General features: G+C 37.6%; 1 protein-coding gene across 10 annotated transcripts in view; it reads right to left on the reverse strand.

Moving 5' to 3' along the window:
- The window catches only part of Stxbp5l (syntaxin binding protein 5L), a 240,657-nt gene extending 223,961 nt beyond the window's left edge, over positions 1 to 16,696 (reverse strand). For all 10 annotated transcript variants that reach the window (XR_013043728.1, XM_006975722.4, XM_042259281.2 and 7 more), the window contains exons 1-2: positions 16,540 to 16,696; positions 15,209 to 15,402 (exon numbers count right to left, since the gene is read on the reverse strand). Coding sequence is in view for 9 of the 10 variants with exons in the window: in XM_006975722.4 (XP_006975784.1) it covers positions 15,209 to 15,394 (186 nt within the window). In the remaining variant the exon portion in view is untranslated. The remainder of the gene's footprint in view (positions 1 to 15,208; positions 15,403 to 16,539) is intronic.
- Between the last annotated feature and the right edge of the window lie 360 nt (positions 16,697 to 17,056).

A 17,056-nucleotide genomic window follows, 5' to 3' on the forward strand; every position in this document is an offset into this window, starting at 1 on the left:
TTAAGAACTCTTCAGTTTATGTTGCCTGATGACTACACAGACATGAAAAACTGTCAAAGACATTGAATTGAGTATTCAAATCTGTGAAGTGTACCCTGTATAAATTACATCTCAAACACTTCCCCTACCACTATTCCTTATGTTTTCTTTAGGTGACGACTCTCAAATATTTAGTTCTTAGCACCCATTCTCTTGATATTTACCTTTTGCTCCAAGGTTTTTAAATCTATAGCTTTCTTCAGGATAAAATAAACATCAAGATGAAAAAAATGTTAAAACAAAATAAAATTATAGCAAATGGATGACCCTGCTTTTTATAATGACAGAAATTGTTACATTAGTTATCAGAGATCAAAGGACATTAAAGATAATTCCTTAGTGATCCATGAGCATATGAAATCTAAAGTTTCTAGTCCTTACAAAAAGAAGTTAGTACATGAAACAGAAACTGACTCAAAAAGTTATTTTGTGTGTTAATGATCTCATTAAAAATATTAGACTCACTCAGGGGAGTGAAATCATGGCAGAAGGAAAGTTTTAGACATTTTCAGGTTTTCTCATTGAGAATAAAAACTTTTAGGCAAGATAATAAATACACATGAAAATCAAGGTTACCAAAGGAAAAAAAGAAAGAGTTTGGGTAAATTATAAGATGTTAAAAAGAGTAAAAGCAGGAGGAGGAGGAGGAGGGAAAGGGCAGCAGTGATAACGCGATCCATTGTAAAAGAGGAAATTGCATAAAAATTATAAAAATGAATATTCACATATAGCATAAGTTGTTAATTACAAAACATATAAATGGTTTATACAGGGATGCTTGTCTCTCAAATCCATTAAAAAAAAAAAAAAAAAAAAAAAGATGGTCCTGCCTGGCATGGTGAGGCATACCCTCAGCACTCAGGAGGCAGAGGTAGGCAGATATCTGAGTTCAAGGCCAGCCTGGTCTACAGAGAGTTCTAGGACAGCCAGGGCTACACAGAGAAACTCTGTCTTAGAAAAAAAATAGGATGAGAACTTGAGAGAATGGGATGGGTGAGTTGGGAGAGAGCAATGAAAGATATCTTGATATCTTGGTAGAGGGAGTCATTACGGGGTTAGGGAGAAACCTAGTGCTGGAGAAATTCCCAGAAATTCACAAGGATGACCGTAGCTAAGACTCCTAGCAATAGTGGAGAGGGTGCCTGAACTGGCCTTCTCCTGTAATCAGATTGGTGACACCCTAATTGTCATCATAGAACCTCCATCCAGTAACTGATGGGAGCAAATGTAGAGATCCACAGCCAACCACTGGTCGAGCTCAGGAGATCCAGCCAAAGAGAGGGAGGAAGGGTTATATGAGCAAAGGAAGTCAAGTTCATGACTGAAAACCCACAGAGACAGCTGACCTGAACTCGTGGGACCTCAAGGACTCTGGACCAACAGCTGGGGAGCCTGCATGGGACCAAACTAGACCCTCTGCATATGGGTGACATTTGTGTGACTTTGTCTCTTTGTGGGCCCCCTGGCAGTGGGACCAGGATCTATCCCTGGTGCATAAGCTGGCTTTTTTTTTTTATATATAATTAAGAAATGTTTTTCATTCATTTTACACACCAAAGATCTCCCTCTTCCCTCCTCCTGCCACCCTCAGCCTCCCCCTCCCAACCCACCCCCTAATACCTAACACAAGAAGGCAAGGCCTCCCATGGGGAGGCACATCCAGTAGAGGCAAGTCCAATCCTTTACCCCTGCCTCGAGGCTGTGTGAGGTGTCCCATCATAGGTAGTGGGTTCCAAAAAGCCTGATGAACTCGCCTTTTGGAGCCCATTCTCTATGGTGGGATGCCTTGCTCAGCCTTGATGCAGTGGGGAGGGGCTTAGTCCTACCTCAAGTTGATGTGCCAGGCTTCTCTGACTCCCTATGGGAGGTCTTACCCTTTCTAGAGAGTGGATGGGGGTGGGGTGGAGGGGAGGGAGGGAAGGAGGATGAACTGTGATTGGTATGTAAAATGAATAAAAAAATTTAAATACAAAATAAAATGAAAATATATATATATATATATTGATAATCTAGGGAAAAAAAGATGTCCCAATTGAAGTGCCTAGTAAATCTAGTAAATGCCTAGTAAAAGATCCTTATCTCTTTCCTATACAAAAATTAACTCAAATGAATAAAAGAAAAAAAACATTAAACTTTGAAATACTAGAGGGAAACACTTTAAGGTATAGCAATGGCAAGCAACTTATTGAATAAGATTCCATTAGCTCAGAAAATAATAGCCTGAATCAACAAACAGAATTCTATCAACTTTGAAAGGTCTTACACAGCAAAGGAAACAAAGACAACCTCCGAAACAGAGAGAAAAATCTTTGCCAGCTATTCTTTTGACAGAAGATTAATAGCCAGAATGCATAAAGGACTCAAAAAATGTCAAAGGAACAAGCAGGGCTGGGGATGTTGATGCATAGCAGAGTGCTTACCTAGCATTATGAAGTCGTGAGTTTAACACAAGTACCAAAAAAAAAAAAAAAAAAAAAAAGCAGCCCAATCAACAAATGGGCATTTGAACTGAGCAGGTTCTTGTCAAAAAAGTAAAAATGACCAGCAATAATATGAAAAATATTCACTATCTCTAGCTATTAGGAAAATGTAAATCAAAACTACACTGAGATTTCAGCTCATCTCAGAATGGCTATTATCTATTATTAAGGACACCAGAAATTATACACACACATATATACATACATACATACACATATATATGTGTGATGAAGTCCATTATTTTGTACACTAACCTTTAAAAATCAACCAAAAGAAATTTTAAAAAATGTTGGCAAAGATATAGGGGGCAAAGAATTCTTATGCACTGTTTGTAGTGTCATAAATCAGTTTAGTTACCATAGAAGTTCCTCGAAAAACTAAAAATGAAACGACCATACAATGCAGCCATACCACTCCTTCATATATACCCAAAGGAATTTAAAAAAAAACAGCATACAATGTAGATATCTGTTTATAATTTGTTTATTGTGGCATTACACACAACAGTCAAATTATGGGATGAGCCTAGATGCCTGTCAGTAAGTAGATGGCTAAAGAAAATTGTGGGATAGACAAACAGTGAAATATTATGAATCAATAAAAAAGGATGAATCACATTGGTTGTAGGAAGATGAATGTAACTAGAGATCATATTAAACAAAATAAAATACTGTCATGTTTTCTCTCGTGGAGTAAGAAAGAAATGACATTAAAGTAGAAAGGGACTATTAAGGAAGACAAGGTTGTTGAGGTAAGGAAGGGAAAGAGTCAGAAAATAGTAAATAAAACCACTGGGTTTTCTCAACCAGTGAGCTGCAACACCTTTGGCAAATCTCTATCTCCAAAAGTGTTTACATTACAATTCATAACAGGAGCAAAATTATAGTTATGAAGTAGTAACAAAAATAATTTTATGGTTCGGGGCCACCATCCATGAGGAACTGGATTAAAGGGTAGCAACATTAGGAAGGCTGAGAACCACTGTTATATGCAAATATGAAACAGTGAGAACTATTACTCTGTATAATCAATATGCACTAATAATAGAAAAATATTGTTAGGCAATACCTAGGCTAAAAGGTACACACACACACACACACACACACACACACACACACACACACACACACTGAGAAATAATAAAAGGGAACCCAGTTTAGGAGTATGAAGTAGGTAAAGAGGAATAGTCAGACTACCTGGAGAAAATGCACTGTCATATGAAATTTTATTTTAAGGTATTTGGTATAGAGTGATACATAAATCTATGATGCTTACATAATAAATGATGTCATCCTCACACTGACTCTAAAACCACTCTCTACCAGGGATCCCACAGCCACCACAATTGGCCAGTACCCAGAGTGGACAACATTAACCAAAGAATGGAATACCCACCCAATAAAGAGGAAACCAGATATCTATACAAAGAAACTCTACAAAGGTTATAATTCCAGATGCCCAGATCTCAGTGCAAAAACACAAGCATGAACAACCAAGACAATATGCCTCATCCAGAAGCCAGCAACCCCTTTGCAATAGGCCTTGAGAAAAGCAATTTTGCTGAAGCACAAGACAAGGACTTCCAATAGCAATTTTGAGTATGCTCAAGGACCTTAAAGAGAATATAAATAAATGCCTTAATGAAGACTGTGAAAATACAAACAGTTGAATGATGTAATAAAAACAACTCAAGACATGAAAATAGAATTTAACAAAGAAATAGAATCATTAAAGAAAACCAAAATTGAAATAAAATTGGAAATGAAAAACTCAGAATGTCATAGAAAAAACTCAGAGTCTGTACATGTTCAACCCTCATCAGAGAAGCTTCTTCTTTCCATAGATAGGAATTAACACAGACACCCACAACCAGACAATGTGTAAAGAGAACTCAGTCTTTAACTGCGATGCTATTATCTCACCCCTGCCCTTAAGGGACCTAAGCAGTAGAGGCAGCAGAAAAATTGTAAGGGCCAGAGATGGTGGATGACACCAAGAAAACAAATAGAACCAAGACTGATACATACATGAATTCAGAGACTGTGGCAGCCTGCATAAGGCCTGCGCAGGTTTAGACCAGACAAAATCCCAGCGCTGAGAAGGGGAAGTGGACAAAGTCCCACCCCTAACTAAGAAGCTATCTGCAGTTGGCACCTGCCTGAAATGGAAAACCAGCTACTCCAAAGGAGTGTCACGGGGTGTATCAACTGTACTCCCGGGCGGGCCCTATGCCCAGGAGCAGTGGGCCAACACAAAATGGATGCCATGTTTGTTTGTTTGCTTGTCTGTTGGGGAAGGGGTTCATTTTGTTTTGGCATATTTTTTTTTTGGTCTGACTGGTTTTTGTTTGTTTTGGTTCTGTTTTTGGTTTGCTTTTTTTCTTTTTTGGAAAGAGAGGACATAAAGTTGTGTGGGTAGGATCTGAGAGGAGTTGGGGAAAGGGAACAAATAGAATCAAAATATATTGTATGCAAAAAAAAAATTTAACTGAAACAATTTTAAGCCTGTAAATAAGTAAATGAGTGTCACCAAATTAAGCTGGGTAGCTACTACAGAGCATAAAAACATTATTGCCCCAAATGGTGGAGAAATTTTAATTAAGACAGAAAAAAACAAAAATGCAAAACAATTACCACAGGATAACAGAAGAGCAGAATAAGGAACCTTTGAATAATGTGTTTGATAAATATAAACAAGTTTTGTAAACAAAACTCAGTGAGTCCAAGGACATCCCTCATGTGTGTTCTGGTCATCCCCCTAACTCCACCCAGTTCAGTTCGAGTGTATCTACCCTGCTAGTTGAGGCTTGGTCATAACTTGGAAGAACTGTTAGAATCAAAGCAGACTTGAACCAATTTGTTATCCTATGGCTCTATAACTACAAGTGCTGTGTTGTGTCCTTGTCAAACCTTGTATTGTTTCAGCTGAGAGATTTGAAACTGAATCTAATCCTATCCCCTTCTAGTAACATATTTCATATGTAAAAGTTAATACTATTGGATATAACCTAAAGAACCTAGCCTACTCTAATTTACTTGGGCATGAAATTAACATTTTGTTAGGAGCTGATATATATCTCTATTATTAACAAAACTAATATTTTATAACGATAGTTCTGGAAACATATCTAATGCCTTAGAAAGTGAGAATTGTCAGAGAAAGTCATCATTTTCCATGTGTTTTTGTTGTTATGCCAGTGACATTAGAAATCTGACACATTCCCCAAATAAAGGCAATGAAATTAGTTTGCTGTCAAGAAAATTGATTGCATTGCTTAGTGTTCAATCTAATTTACTTATGTGAATCGACTAAAAACCTGACCATAAATCTGAGACCCAAAAACATTTGAAAATTTTGAGTAGTACAGTAATTTGTGAAGATATTCATATTGAGTCTGGGGGGAAATGTTTATAGTGGGTAAACATCTGAAAGGATGGAAAAATGTAAAATCAGTATAAGAGTCACAGGAGAACTGAGCAAAACAATATGAACAGATGATCTGAAACTTTCTTTGGAAACTATTATGTTTTCCTGTTTTGGAGTATGCTCAGTAGAAAGCCTATCCCACAGTAACATCACAAACCACTAGAACTGCTTAGACTGACTTAAAAATATTTTCCAGCTGAGGAGTGGCACATGTCTTTAATCCCAGTACTCAGGAAGCAGAGGCAGGCAGCCTTGTCTACAGAGTGAGTCCTAGGATAGGCTCCAAAGCCACACAGAGAAACCCTGTCCCAAACACACACACACACACACACACACACACACACACACACACACACACACACATATATATATATATCCCATAAAGGATATCACTGTATTCAGAAGGTGATTTCAAAAATCAACTACTTTTCATTTTGTAGTACATTGAATTATCAATATCAACTGACAATCTAGTACCTTCAAAAGAACTGAAATCATACTCTCCCTTCTTATACAGAAGTCCAGAAAAATATATTTTTGCTAGTAAATGAACTCCCTAAAAAACATTTCCACATTTAGCTGACTAGCTGAGAATAATATATATCTTAATCACTTTAAAGTTACATTTAGAAATAAAAGCTCCTTTTGAACAGTGAAATGTCAAAGTATCTTCTTGCTACATTCCTTCAGTGACCATTTATCTTTCATTTAATCAATTCTCTCCCCAATTATCATAGTAGGTCTACAACATACTCTGCAAAGGTTAATATTTTATTGTTTACAACTACCTTCCATAAATCCTTTAAATGTAGTAATTTCTATCTTTAGTCTTCTAAAAGTTAAACACTCGGCATTATCTAGAAACTTATGAATGATTCCCCAATATACTTACTAAATACTTTTTAAATGCTAGTATTTTATACATTTTGGAAAATTGGCCCTTCATATATCAAAAATAAATGAAGACACAGTATCCCCTTTAAAATAAAAAATTATCACTACAAATAAGAAATTTTATAAAAATCATTTTGATATGTAGGAATAAAAATTTCAATTTTCTTATTGCAAAAAAAACTAAATTTAAAGACTTTAACCAGGGAAATTATTTCATGCTTTTATTGGATATAGTCAGTGTTATTTATAGCTATTAAACAATCATTACTTTGTTTAAATTTGTAATGATTCATTTATTTTTATTTTATGTGCATTAGTGCTTTGCTGGCATGTGTGCCTGTGTAAGGGCATTGGATCCGTGGTACTAGAGTTACAGACAGTTGTGACCTTCCATGTGGATGCTGGGAATTGAACCTGGGTCCCCTGGAAGATCAACCAGTGCTCTTAACCTCCAAGGCATCTCCTCAGCCCTGATTAACTTATTTAATTGACGGGGAGCTTCATGGTTTTACCATATAGTTCAGGCTGTCTTGAAATTGTGATCCTCTTTAAACAACCTAGAAGTGCTGCGATTATAACAAGCAGATGTCTCCACACCTGACTGTGGCTATTAAATGATTATGCAAATGCTTTTCCAGAATTACAACATAGCAAATCAATCAATCAATAGTACTGAACGTAAACTGAAATTTAATCCTATGATTGTTTTTTGCAAATGCATCTTCAAGTGAAACCAAAAGGATGTCTAGAAAAATATGCAAAACTTTAAGAAATAGGAATTTTGCTTTATTACTAGTAACTAAGCCTATAGATAAGCATGCTTAGAAATTATGTAACATTTTAAATTTATTCTTTTTAAGATATACACAAAGTGCCAGGCGGTGGTGGCGCATGCCTTTAATCTCAGCACTCGGGAGGCAGAGCCAGGACGATCTCTGTGAGTTTGAGGCCAGCCTGGGCTACAGAGTGAGGTCCAGGACAGGCTCCAAAGCTCCAAAGCTCCACAGAGAAACCCTGTCTCGAAAAACCAAAAAAAAAAAAAAAAAAAAAAAAAGATATACACAAAGCACTATTGACAGCACTGTTTGCTTTTAGGAACAATAGAAATCCCATACTAAATGGGTTCACTCATTTTATTTATTAATACTATATTAGCACCAAAGGCTCTTTTGTGAAAAGTGTTGTCTATGGTGACTTCTAAAATCTATCAACATACTTCCTATATGTCTATAATCCCTTACTCAAGCGTGTTCCTATACTCTTATGCTCTTAAAATAAGCAAAATAGGTGGACTATGGTATGGAACAGTCTGGCTTTGGTTAATTTTTAAACCCTGATTTATTTTTGGAATTTAAGGTGATTAACATCTCAGTCCTGATTATAGCTTGGTTCTTGATGATTTTCTTGCATAACCATTATATTTTATTATTTCTTCTATTTGGGGGGATCATAGTATAATTTCATCATTCCCCTTTCCCTTTTCCTACCTCCAAACTATCCCATATAACCTTCCTTGCTCTTTTTACAAATTCATGATATTTTTCGTTAATTTTGTGTATATACATATACATCTCTGTATATATATTCCTAAGTATATAAGTACAACCTTCTCAGTCTGCATAATGTTCCATGTGTGTATGTTTTCAGGACTATCCCTCTTCTTCTGTTACTTTTAGTGACAGAAGCATAAAGCTACTGTCAGATGCTTTATCCATAGTAAGGGATCCTATGTTTTATTACACCAGTTTATAACTATAGAAATGAAAAAAGTCAATACTTTTCAGGCAATATTTTATAATTATTTTCATATATAAGGATTACAGAAATTTGGAACTATGGTTGTGTCCTTGTGTCAACCTCAGTTATATAACTACACAAGTGAAAAAATATGAAATCATGAGATAAAGAGGCATTGGAATCTTGAAGAAGTGATAGCAGAAAGGCATATATCTAGGTACTGGTCTTCCAGCTCTTCAGAGTTCTAAAATTCTAACCCCCTACAGCCTGTGTTTGTATTTATAATTTTATGCCTCTTTTCTTGCTTGAGAAAAAAAGCTGCTACATTATTTAGTATGAGAATCATGATTATGGACAGAAATTCCGCTAGTTATCTTTATATTGGCTCTAAAAAGATCATGATAATAAATGTTTGTAAACAGTGAGTTAGCTGATTTAAGAGCTTATTCAGAACTTTATAACATCTGATTTTTGTCATTTTCTTAATTAGATCTGTAACATCTCATGTGCTTGTGACTATCCATGTAATAATTTGAATCATTTCACTGATCATTTGGGAACAAAAATGTTCTTAATATTCTGTATAATAAATAAAACATGAAATAAACTTAATCCATAATCTCCCACTGTTTTTAGAAATATATACCACATTCATAATGTAGACTCTCTCTTTCAATGATTTTCTTTTCTTTCTTTAATAAAATTTATTTCATAAAATTTTCTTTCCAAGAAACTGTTCAAAATAAGATCTACGTTTTTCTAAGCATGCTAATAGTATTTTCTTTGCTCCTACTCATTCATTCACTTACTCAGTAAATATTTGACTACATTTTATATGGAAAGTGATATTGTATGCATCAGTTATATATATTATATATGTAATATAATATATACAATAAAGCCCTTCCTTCATGGAGTTTATAATGTAAAGGGAGAGGTAGACAACACACACACAGATACATGTAATTTACTAACAAATAATTTTAATAATTATCAAGACAAAGTTATTCTAATACAAGTACAGAGTAAAGGATTTCAGCATGGGTCAGTGAGGTCCTCTCTGATATGGTAACAAACTCAGCACTGAATGGTGTGAAGGAACCAGATAAGGCAAAGAGAGCAACTATTTAGAAATCCAGGAGGAGGTAGGAAGTAGAGTGTTCTAAGTGAAGAATGAATATAAAAAGACTTGTGGTAGAAATGATGTTTGAGAAACAGCAAGAACACCAGGCAGTAGTGGCACACGCCTTTAATCCCAGCCAGCACTTGGGAGGCAGAGACAGGCAGATCTTTGTGAGTTCGAGGCCAGCCTGGTTTACAGAGCGAGATCCAGGACAGGCACCAAAACTACACAGAGAAAACCTAGAGAGAGAGAGAGAGAGAGAGAGAGAGAGAGAGAGAGAGAGAGAGAGAGAGAGAGAGAGAGAGAGAGAGAGAGAGCCAATGTAGGTAGTAGAGTATAAAAGAAATAACAGTTGAAACTGGTTTTATAAAGAGGCAGATGATTTGAAACTTTTGAAGTGATAGTAGAACTTTAAGGTTTTTTGTTTTTTTTTTTTCATATTTCCTGAGACAGGACTTCTCTGTATAGTCCTGGTTGTCCTAGAACTTGCTCTGTAGACCAGGCTGGCCTTGAACTCAGATATTTGCCTGCCTCTGCCTCCCAAGTGTTGGCATTAAGTGTGTGCTACCATGCCTACCCTTATTACTTTTAAGATAAATGGAAAGCCATCAGAGAGTTTGAATAGGAATAGTATGAGATTTAAGTTATAAAAGGTTTTCTTCTACCTGTTAAGAGATAAGGTTATAGTGAGGCCTGAGTGAAATAGGGGAGAACATAGAATGCTAAATGGTATCAGCCCATTCAGGAAATATTAGAGGCTTTAATCAAGGTATTAGAATAATAAGTGAAGAGATGTGATCATATTTAATTTACATTTGAATGAGGAGTTAAGGAAATAGTCTACTTTCTCAAAGTCTTCAGATACCTTAGAAATTTATTATATTGGCTTTTCATGAAATAAAAAAGCAAAAAGAATCTGGATTTAAGAACTAAAAAATGTGCTGAAATTATTAACTATGTAGGGAAACCTCAGGATTTAAATTCTCTTATCTCTCCTGTCTTAGTGACAGAATTTAAACAGCACTTCTTGTGCCCCCCTTACATGACTATTATGAAAGTCCAATAAAATTCTTGTCAAACTAATTTTAACTTAATCAACCTGCTAGATTAGCAAAAACTGTGAAGTATACACATGGAAACTAATGGCTCATTAAATGTTAAAATCTAGTAAACTGCTCTCCAATAAAAATATCAAATTGGCATGTGGATCCATTAACCATAAGGATAAAAAATGTGCAATATACAATATATATGACTTGATATTGTTTGCTTTATATGCATATCATATCATTTGAATAAATAAAGACTAAAAATTGTACAAATGAATTTGCAATGGGCTATGGAAGACAAATCCACACAGAATTTACAAAATTCTAATCAGAGAAGCAATGCTCAGTAACCAAAAATATATTTGTCCTTCATCAAGTGATTTGTAAAGTGCAGTGTATTTATATGTTTTCAGATTAAAATGTTTAATACTGTGTGTGTTTTCAGTGAAAATAAAATAAAGCCCAGTCTACACTTGTAGAGGACATGAGTTTGTTTGCCAGAACCTTCGTCAGATGGTTCACAACCTCCTATAACTCCACTTCTAATGGATCCAATTCCTCTGGCCTCTGTGGGTGTATACACATGCATGTGTGCACATACACACACACACACACACACACACACACACACACACACACAAAGATGTACATATATACACATAATTTAAAATAAATCTTTGGACTGAAGATAACCAGCAGTTAGGAGCACTGATGGCTCCTCCAGAGCATCCAGTTGGACTCCCAGCACTTACATGGTGGTTCTCAACTATCTGTAACCCAGGAATCCAGTGCCGCCTTCTGGCCTCCATGGACATGAGGCACACAAGCAGTACATAGACATACATGCACACAAAACACCCACACACATAAAACAAAAATAAGAATTGTTTCAATACATAATTATTGGTAGTTTTTTTAGCTTAACCTATTTTCGGTTAAGCAACCAATGATGTGTCATTCTGTTAAAAAGCACATCAACGCCTAGTTCACAATATTAACTGTGCCTGAGAATCTTCTATGGGCCTCTTTAAATGGCAATTTCTGGGCCTTATCCCTGGATGCTTTGATTCTCTAACACTGGGGTGAGGCTAGAACTCATTGAGAACCCCTAGTCTGTTAATAGTGGACACTCAAACAACTAAGTGAGATATAAAAGCAAAACAACATATTTGCTTTTCAGGACATTCATAGTATAAAGGCAGAAACATTTTAAAAAGTGAAGTGAACAGAAGCAGTGGTCAGAACTGGTCTCATAGAGGTGGTCCTTAAAAAAATGGTAAACGCTAACTGAGAGTTCTCCAATTATACATATTAAAGGTTAAGAGCTGGTCTAAATGAAGTCAAGGAATGGGAAGAAGCATTAGATATATGCAAAAATGATGCTCTGGAGCAATACAATATGCCTAGGTAACCAAGGAAATAAATATAAGCAGGAAGGTAAATGGGACACCTTTCTTAAGAGAACTATAAGAAAATCAAGATTAAAATGTATTATATAAAGCAGTGTTTTCAAATTGAGCTTCCCAGAATTCATATTTGGGAAAGGTAGTTCGTGTATGTTGCAAGTAGCTGAGTAAAATGGCACTCAAATGCACAGATTGAACTTGAACTCAAATGCACATATTGAACTTGAAATAGGTTATAATAAACTTATGCATTAGCCTGCTTCTCTGATCTTGAGCATTTTTTTTCATTTATGGTGAAGAGCTTAGCTTTACTTTTTTAAGGATAACAAATGCCTATACCTGCTTATGGACAGTATTATACAAAAACACAAAATACAAAAAGTATTGATTGGCTGTAGAACTTGTTATAATTCATCAAATAAATTTAAGCCAATAAAGCATCACATTTATTTGTTATAATCAGTTTTACTGGAGTTGAACAAGACTTTTGTTTCTTGAGAACTACTGCTCTATGGAAACTAACATAGAATTTGTCCCAGGCAAATCATATTGCATTTGGATAATAACATTATTACAACAAAATGAACTATAATAAGGAAAAATAAGAAGTGAGGAAATCAGAACGTATTTTCAAGATACAAATCAAGAAAATAAGCTGAAATGAACAAGTACTGGGATGGGAAATGGCATAAAACTCAGAAATACAAAGGAAATAGGATTTGATTATTCACAGATAGTAAAGGGAGGGGCTTGGTTCAGAAAAACAGGATCTAGATTTCCACTTCAGTTTTAGCATGATGAAATGGTAAAAGTACCCAGAAGGTGCTGACTTCCTACTATTCAGAAGAGAATGTTCTTTGCACATATAATCAGTAAGTCTAAATGAAGTCCTCATTTCAATAACAGCTCTAATTTTGGATTTTCTTAATCCATTTTATATATCCATTATAGACTATGTTACCTATGATATAGTTACATAATCTCTTTTCAAAATTAACTGTAGTCCTTGCCAAAGATACTATTGTATTTTCCTTATCTGGTGTGACTTCAGTACTATTAATGCATAGCTAATACAGCTATCTAGCCTCATAATTTATTTGAAAGTCATTACCCTAAATAATATATTACATTATTTAATATATTATTTATATTATATTATATATAATATATTGTAATGGCTATATTTGTTCTACTACAAACAAGGTGATTTTTTAACTTTAACGATATAAATATTTTATCACCCCTCCCAACTTGTGTCTTGGTTTCCCTGCGTTTTCTTCCCAGATTCTAATAAGCTTTCTTTCAGATAAAGAGAACAAAAATTTATTCCCATACTACAGATGCAGAAATCAAGGTTCCAGGGAGAAAAATATCTTCCCCATGATAGCAAGGCTGGCAACTGACAGGTTTTTAAATGTTTTTTTTTTTTAAAAGTCTGATTCATCTGATTCATAGGCCAATGCTTTTCCTACCAAGCCATATGTATTCAAAATAGCACATACTTAACTTCTGCCACTTGTCATGACCATTCATTTCTTAATAAACTTGTAGGTGGCCATGTGCTGCACTTTATTTCCTGTATTTACACATACTTTTTTTTTTTATTTATTTAAAACTTTCTCTACCAGCTTTACAGCCTCAACTGCCCAACATCCATCTGGCTCAGAAGTCTACCTGTTCTATTCTAATTTTTTCTCTAATAAAATTCTTCTGTATCACTATCACATTCATTAATTGAGAGGATTAAGAATTTTTTTCAGAATGTAGGAAAGGAAATAGAAAAAAATAGAGAATCAAGATGTAATTCTCCTGCATAGCAATTCGAATTTGGCTCCGAGGACTCTTCACATGCTTGCTTCAGGACAACCATATTAAGCTCTTCCTTAGACTGATACAATATCTATTACATCATATGAAGGGGGAGATCATTATTGTATTCAAGCTTCACACAATTGATTAAATCTGTTTAATTCTAAATAAGTTTGAACTTTTAAGAAAACTAATAACTATAGATTTAATATTTTATATAATCCTTCTAGGAAGAGCTGTGGTAATGACTAAAACCTTATTATATATCATTTGTTTACTACAAAATTAAGAATTTGCAAAATTTTTCTTTTTTGAAATCTAAAATTATTTGGTACTTAATTCTTGCAACTTCTAAAGTTTACTATTTTTCTTATTATGTATTCAAACACATTTATAAAACTATATCCATTTGTATCATACAAATGACTTAAAGCTTTTTTCCTTGTATAAATCATGTCAAAATTATACTCAGAGGCAACCCCCAAAAAGAGCAATAAAGGAAATATATCACATTATAAAGTGATACTATAATATCTTTATATAGTAATGTTATATTTGTTGTATTAATTCTCATTTTCTTCCCTTGTCCAAAAGTCTGCTTGTTTATTAGAAGCCCTAAATCAAAATATAACTGCCTAAATTTTTTTCTCACTAAACCAGAACACTGGTTACTTTGGAATTTTTTTATGTGTATTGCAGGTTTTCACAAGCATTAAGCCCATAGAAACTGTATATTCCTGAAGGGTCTAAAACCCTTTTTTTTTTCATATCTAGAATTTTAAGAAAGCATCATTGGACACATTAATCTATTACCTCCCTAATTCTAGCCACATGGTAAGAGCCTTATTCATTTTACACTGAACAGAGAAACAGAATAAGCAATCAGTTTCTCTGGATAACAACACAGGAAACCAAATGACTACCATTTCTCCTTCAGTTCACTATTGATACACAAGTATATTTTGTCCACTTATTGGGCCTTAACGTCTTGCAAAGACTACTTTTCCTGTGTGTCTTCCTTCTCTTTAAACTACCGGTGCTTTTTTACAAATTAATGCCCAAGTTGATGTCTGATTTTAACTGACCTCGTACCAGGCTCTTCGAGGTTGGCGTCCCAACAGTTTCACCAGCCCTGCGTACCATAGTATGCACGTGTGTGTTTGTGTATTCCATGTGCGTTTCCTTCTCTCTTCACAACAGCAAAATGAAAATCGAACAGGCCTTCCAGCCAATTCGAAACTTACCTTGCAGATCTGGAAATATTCGGAAGTCAGGCTCTCCTGGATCTCCTCCCTGAGGACCCCTGCAGTCCCTCCTGGATGGACGGAGCCACTGCCAGCCCCACCACTGTTGCTGGCACTGCTGCTCCCACTGCCCGGAGAAGAGGCAGTTAAGCCATCCAAAACTTTTCGGAAATTAAACTTCTTCATTTTAAACACTGTTGAGAAATGGAAAGGAGAGAGAAGGGATGACGAACATGGAACCCTATGGGGCAAAAGCCTCTCTCTCTTTTTTTTTAATTAGTCAAGACCGGAGTAGCTAGTTCCCATTTTCCGAGCATTGGATGTAGTCGAGTGGAGATTGGGGCTCAGGCTTCATTTTGTCGGATTTTAACTTTAAAAAGCATGTCTTTATAAAAATAGAGAGAACACAACTCCGAGAGCAACAGTATTCCTTCCTCACACATCAGATTTTCAAGGGCTTTATCCCCAGCTGGAGCTTATGCTTTATCAGCACTGGGGTAAAAATAAAAGGCAGTGTCATCCTCGTCATTAACATTGTATCATCATTATTATACAATCAAACCAGAGCCCACAGACCAAGACCCTCTGGATCGTCCTGAAAAGGGGGGGGGGGGCTTTCCTTCTTAAGGGTCAGCTCCGAAAATTTTACCATCAGAAAAAGCAATGTTGTGAGGGAGCCAATATTTACCCTGCCACCATGTTCGGGGCTCTCCCCCATCATCTTCAACGCTCTCCCTCTCTCAATAGGAATTGGGGGATAGGGCAAAAAAAAAAAAATGGCTTTTTCCATCTCTTATTCCCCAAAACCCGGACCCCAAAACATCTGCGGGTGACTCACGGCCACAGTCGACGGGAGGGGCGAGCAGGGGGGACCGTCTGCCTCCACCTGTCCCCGTCTCCTCTCTCCTGCCCCTCTCCCGCCCCTGGTCTCCCGTGTCCCCCTCCCCGCCCGGCTCCCCTTCTGCACCGCGGCGGCTCTCAGGGGGGGATGTGAGGCGGCGGCGGTGACGCCTGCGGCCCGAGTCCCGCCTCAGCCTGCAGGGCGCGCAGAGCTGGCTCCCTGGCTCCCTTCGGCCGAGCAGGGCGCCGGGGCCGCCACCGCGGGGCTGCGAGCCCTGGAGCCCTCACCGACAGCCGCGCTCGCTCGCTCGCCACACGCACCTCACAAGACAGCGGCGCGGGCGCTCGCTCCCTCTCTCACGGGGGCGCACACACACACACACACACACACACACACACGCACACACACGCTCACAAGCACGCACACAGGTGTGAGAGCCAGCCGCGATGGGACGGCGCGCGGCTGTCCCTCGGGACCCCAGACTTAGCACCTTCCTCAGACGCCGCCAGCCAAGCCGCCGGCCAGCCCGGGAGGCGGAGGGCGCGGAGGCTGCGGGCGGGCAGGCGGGCGACGGTCCAGCCCGGCTCCGGCCGCTTCTCCGGGTCCCTCTGGTCCTGGTGCCTGGCGCTCTCCGAGGTCCTAACCGAGAGGGCGGGCCTGCCGCAGGCTCCGCCCCCCCGCCGTGGGAGGTAGGCCCCGCCCCGGCCGGCCCCCGCCCTCCTCCCTCTCCCAGACTCTCGCGGCGGGGGCGGGACACTCTAGGCGCCAGAGGGCGGGACATCCTCTCGCCAATCACAAGCTCCACTGACCCGAGTCCCGGGGACTCCAGACAGGAGAGAAGTTTGGGGATAGGTCGGACGAAAAGCCAGTGACAGGAGGAGGGGGATCATTTAGGAAAGTAGGTGAGGTGTTTGATTGACAGCCATCCTAGCCAGTATGCCCGGGCGCCGTGCTTTGGGGGCTGTAATTGGCGCTACCTGTTGAAGGACGCAAGTGTGAATCAATAG

The sequence above is a fragment of the Peromyscus maniculatus genome, chromosome 12 (assembly GCF_049852395.1).
Source record: "Peromyscus maniculatus bairdii isolate BWxNUB_F1_BW_parent chromosome 12, HU_Pman_BW_mat_3.1, whole genome shotgun sequence".
Classification (NCBI taxonomy): Eukaryota; Metazoa; Chordata; class Mammalia; order Rodentia; family Cricetidae; genus Peromyscus; species Peromyscus maniculatus.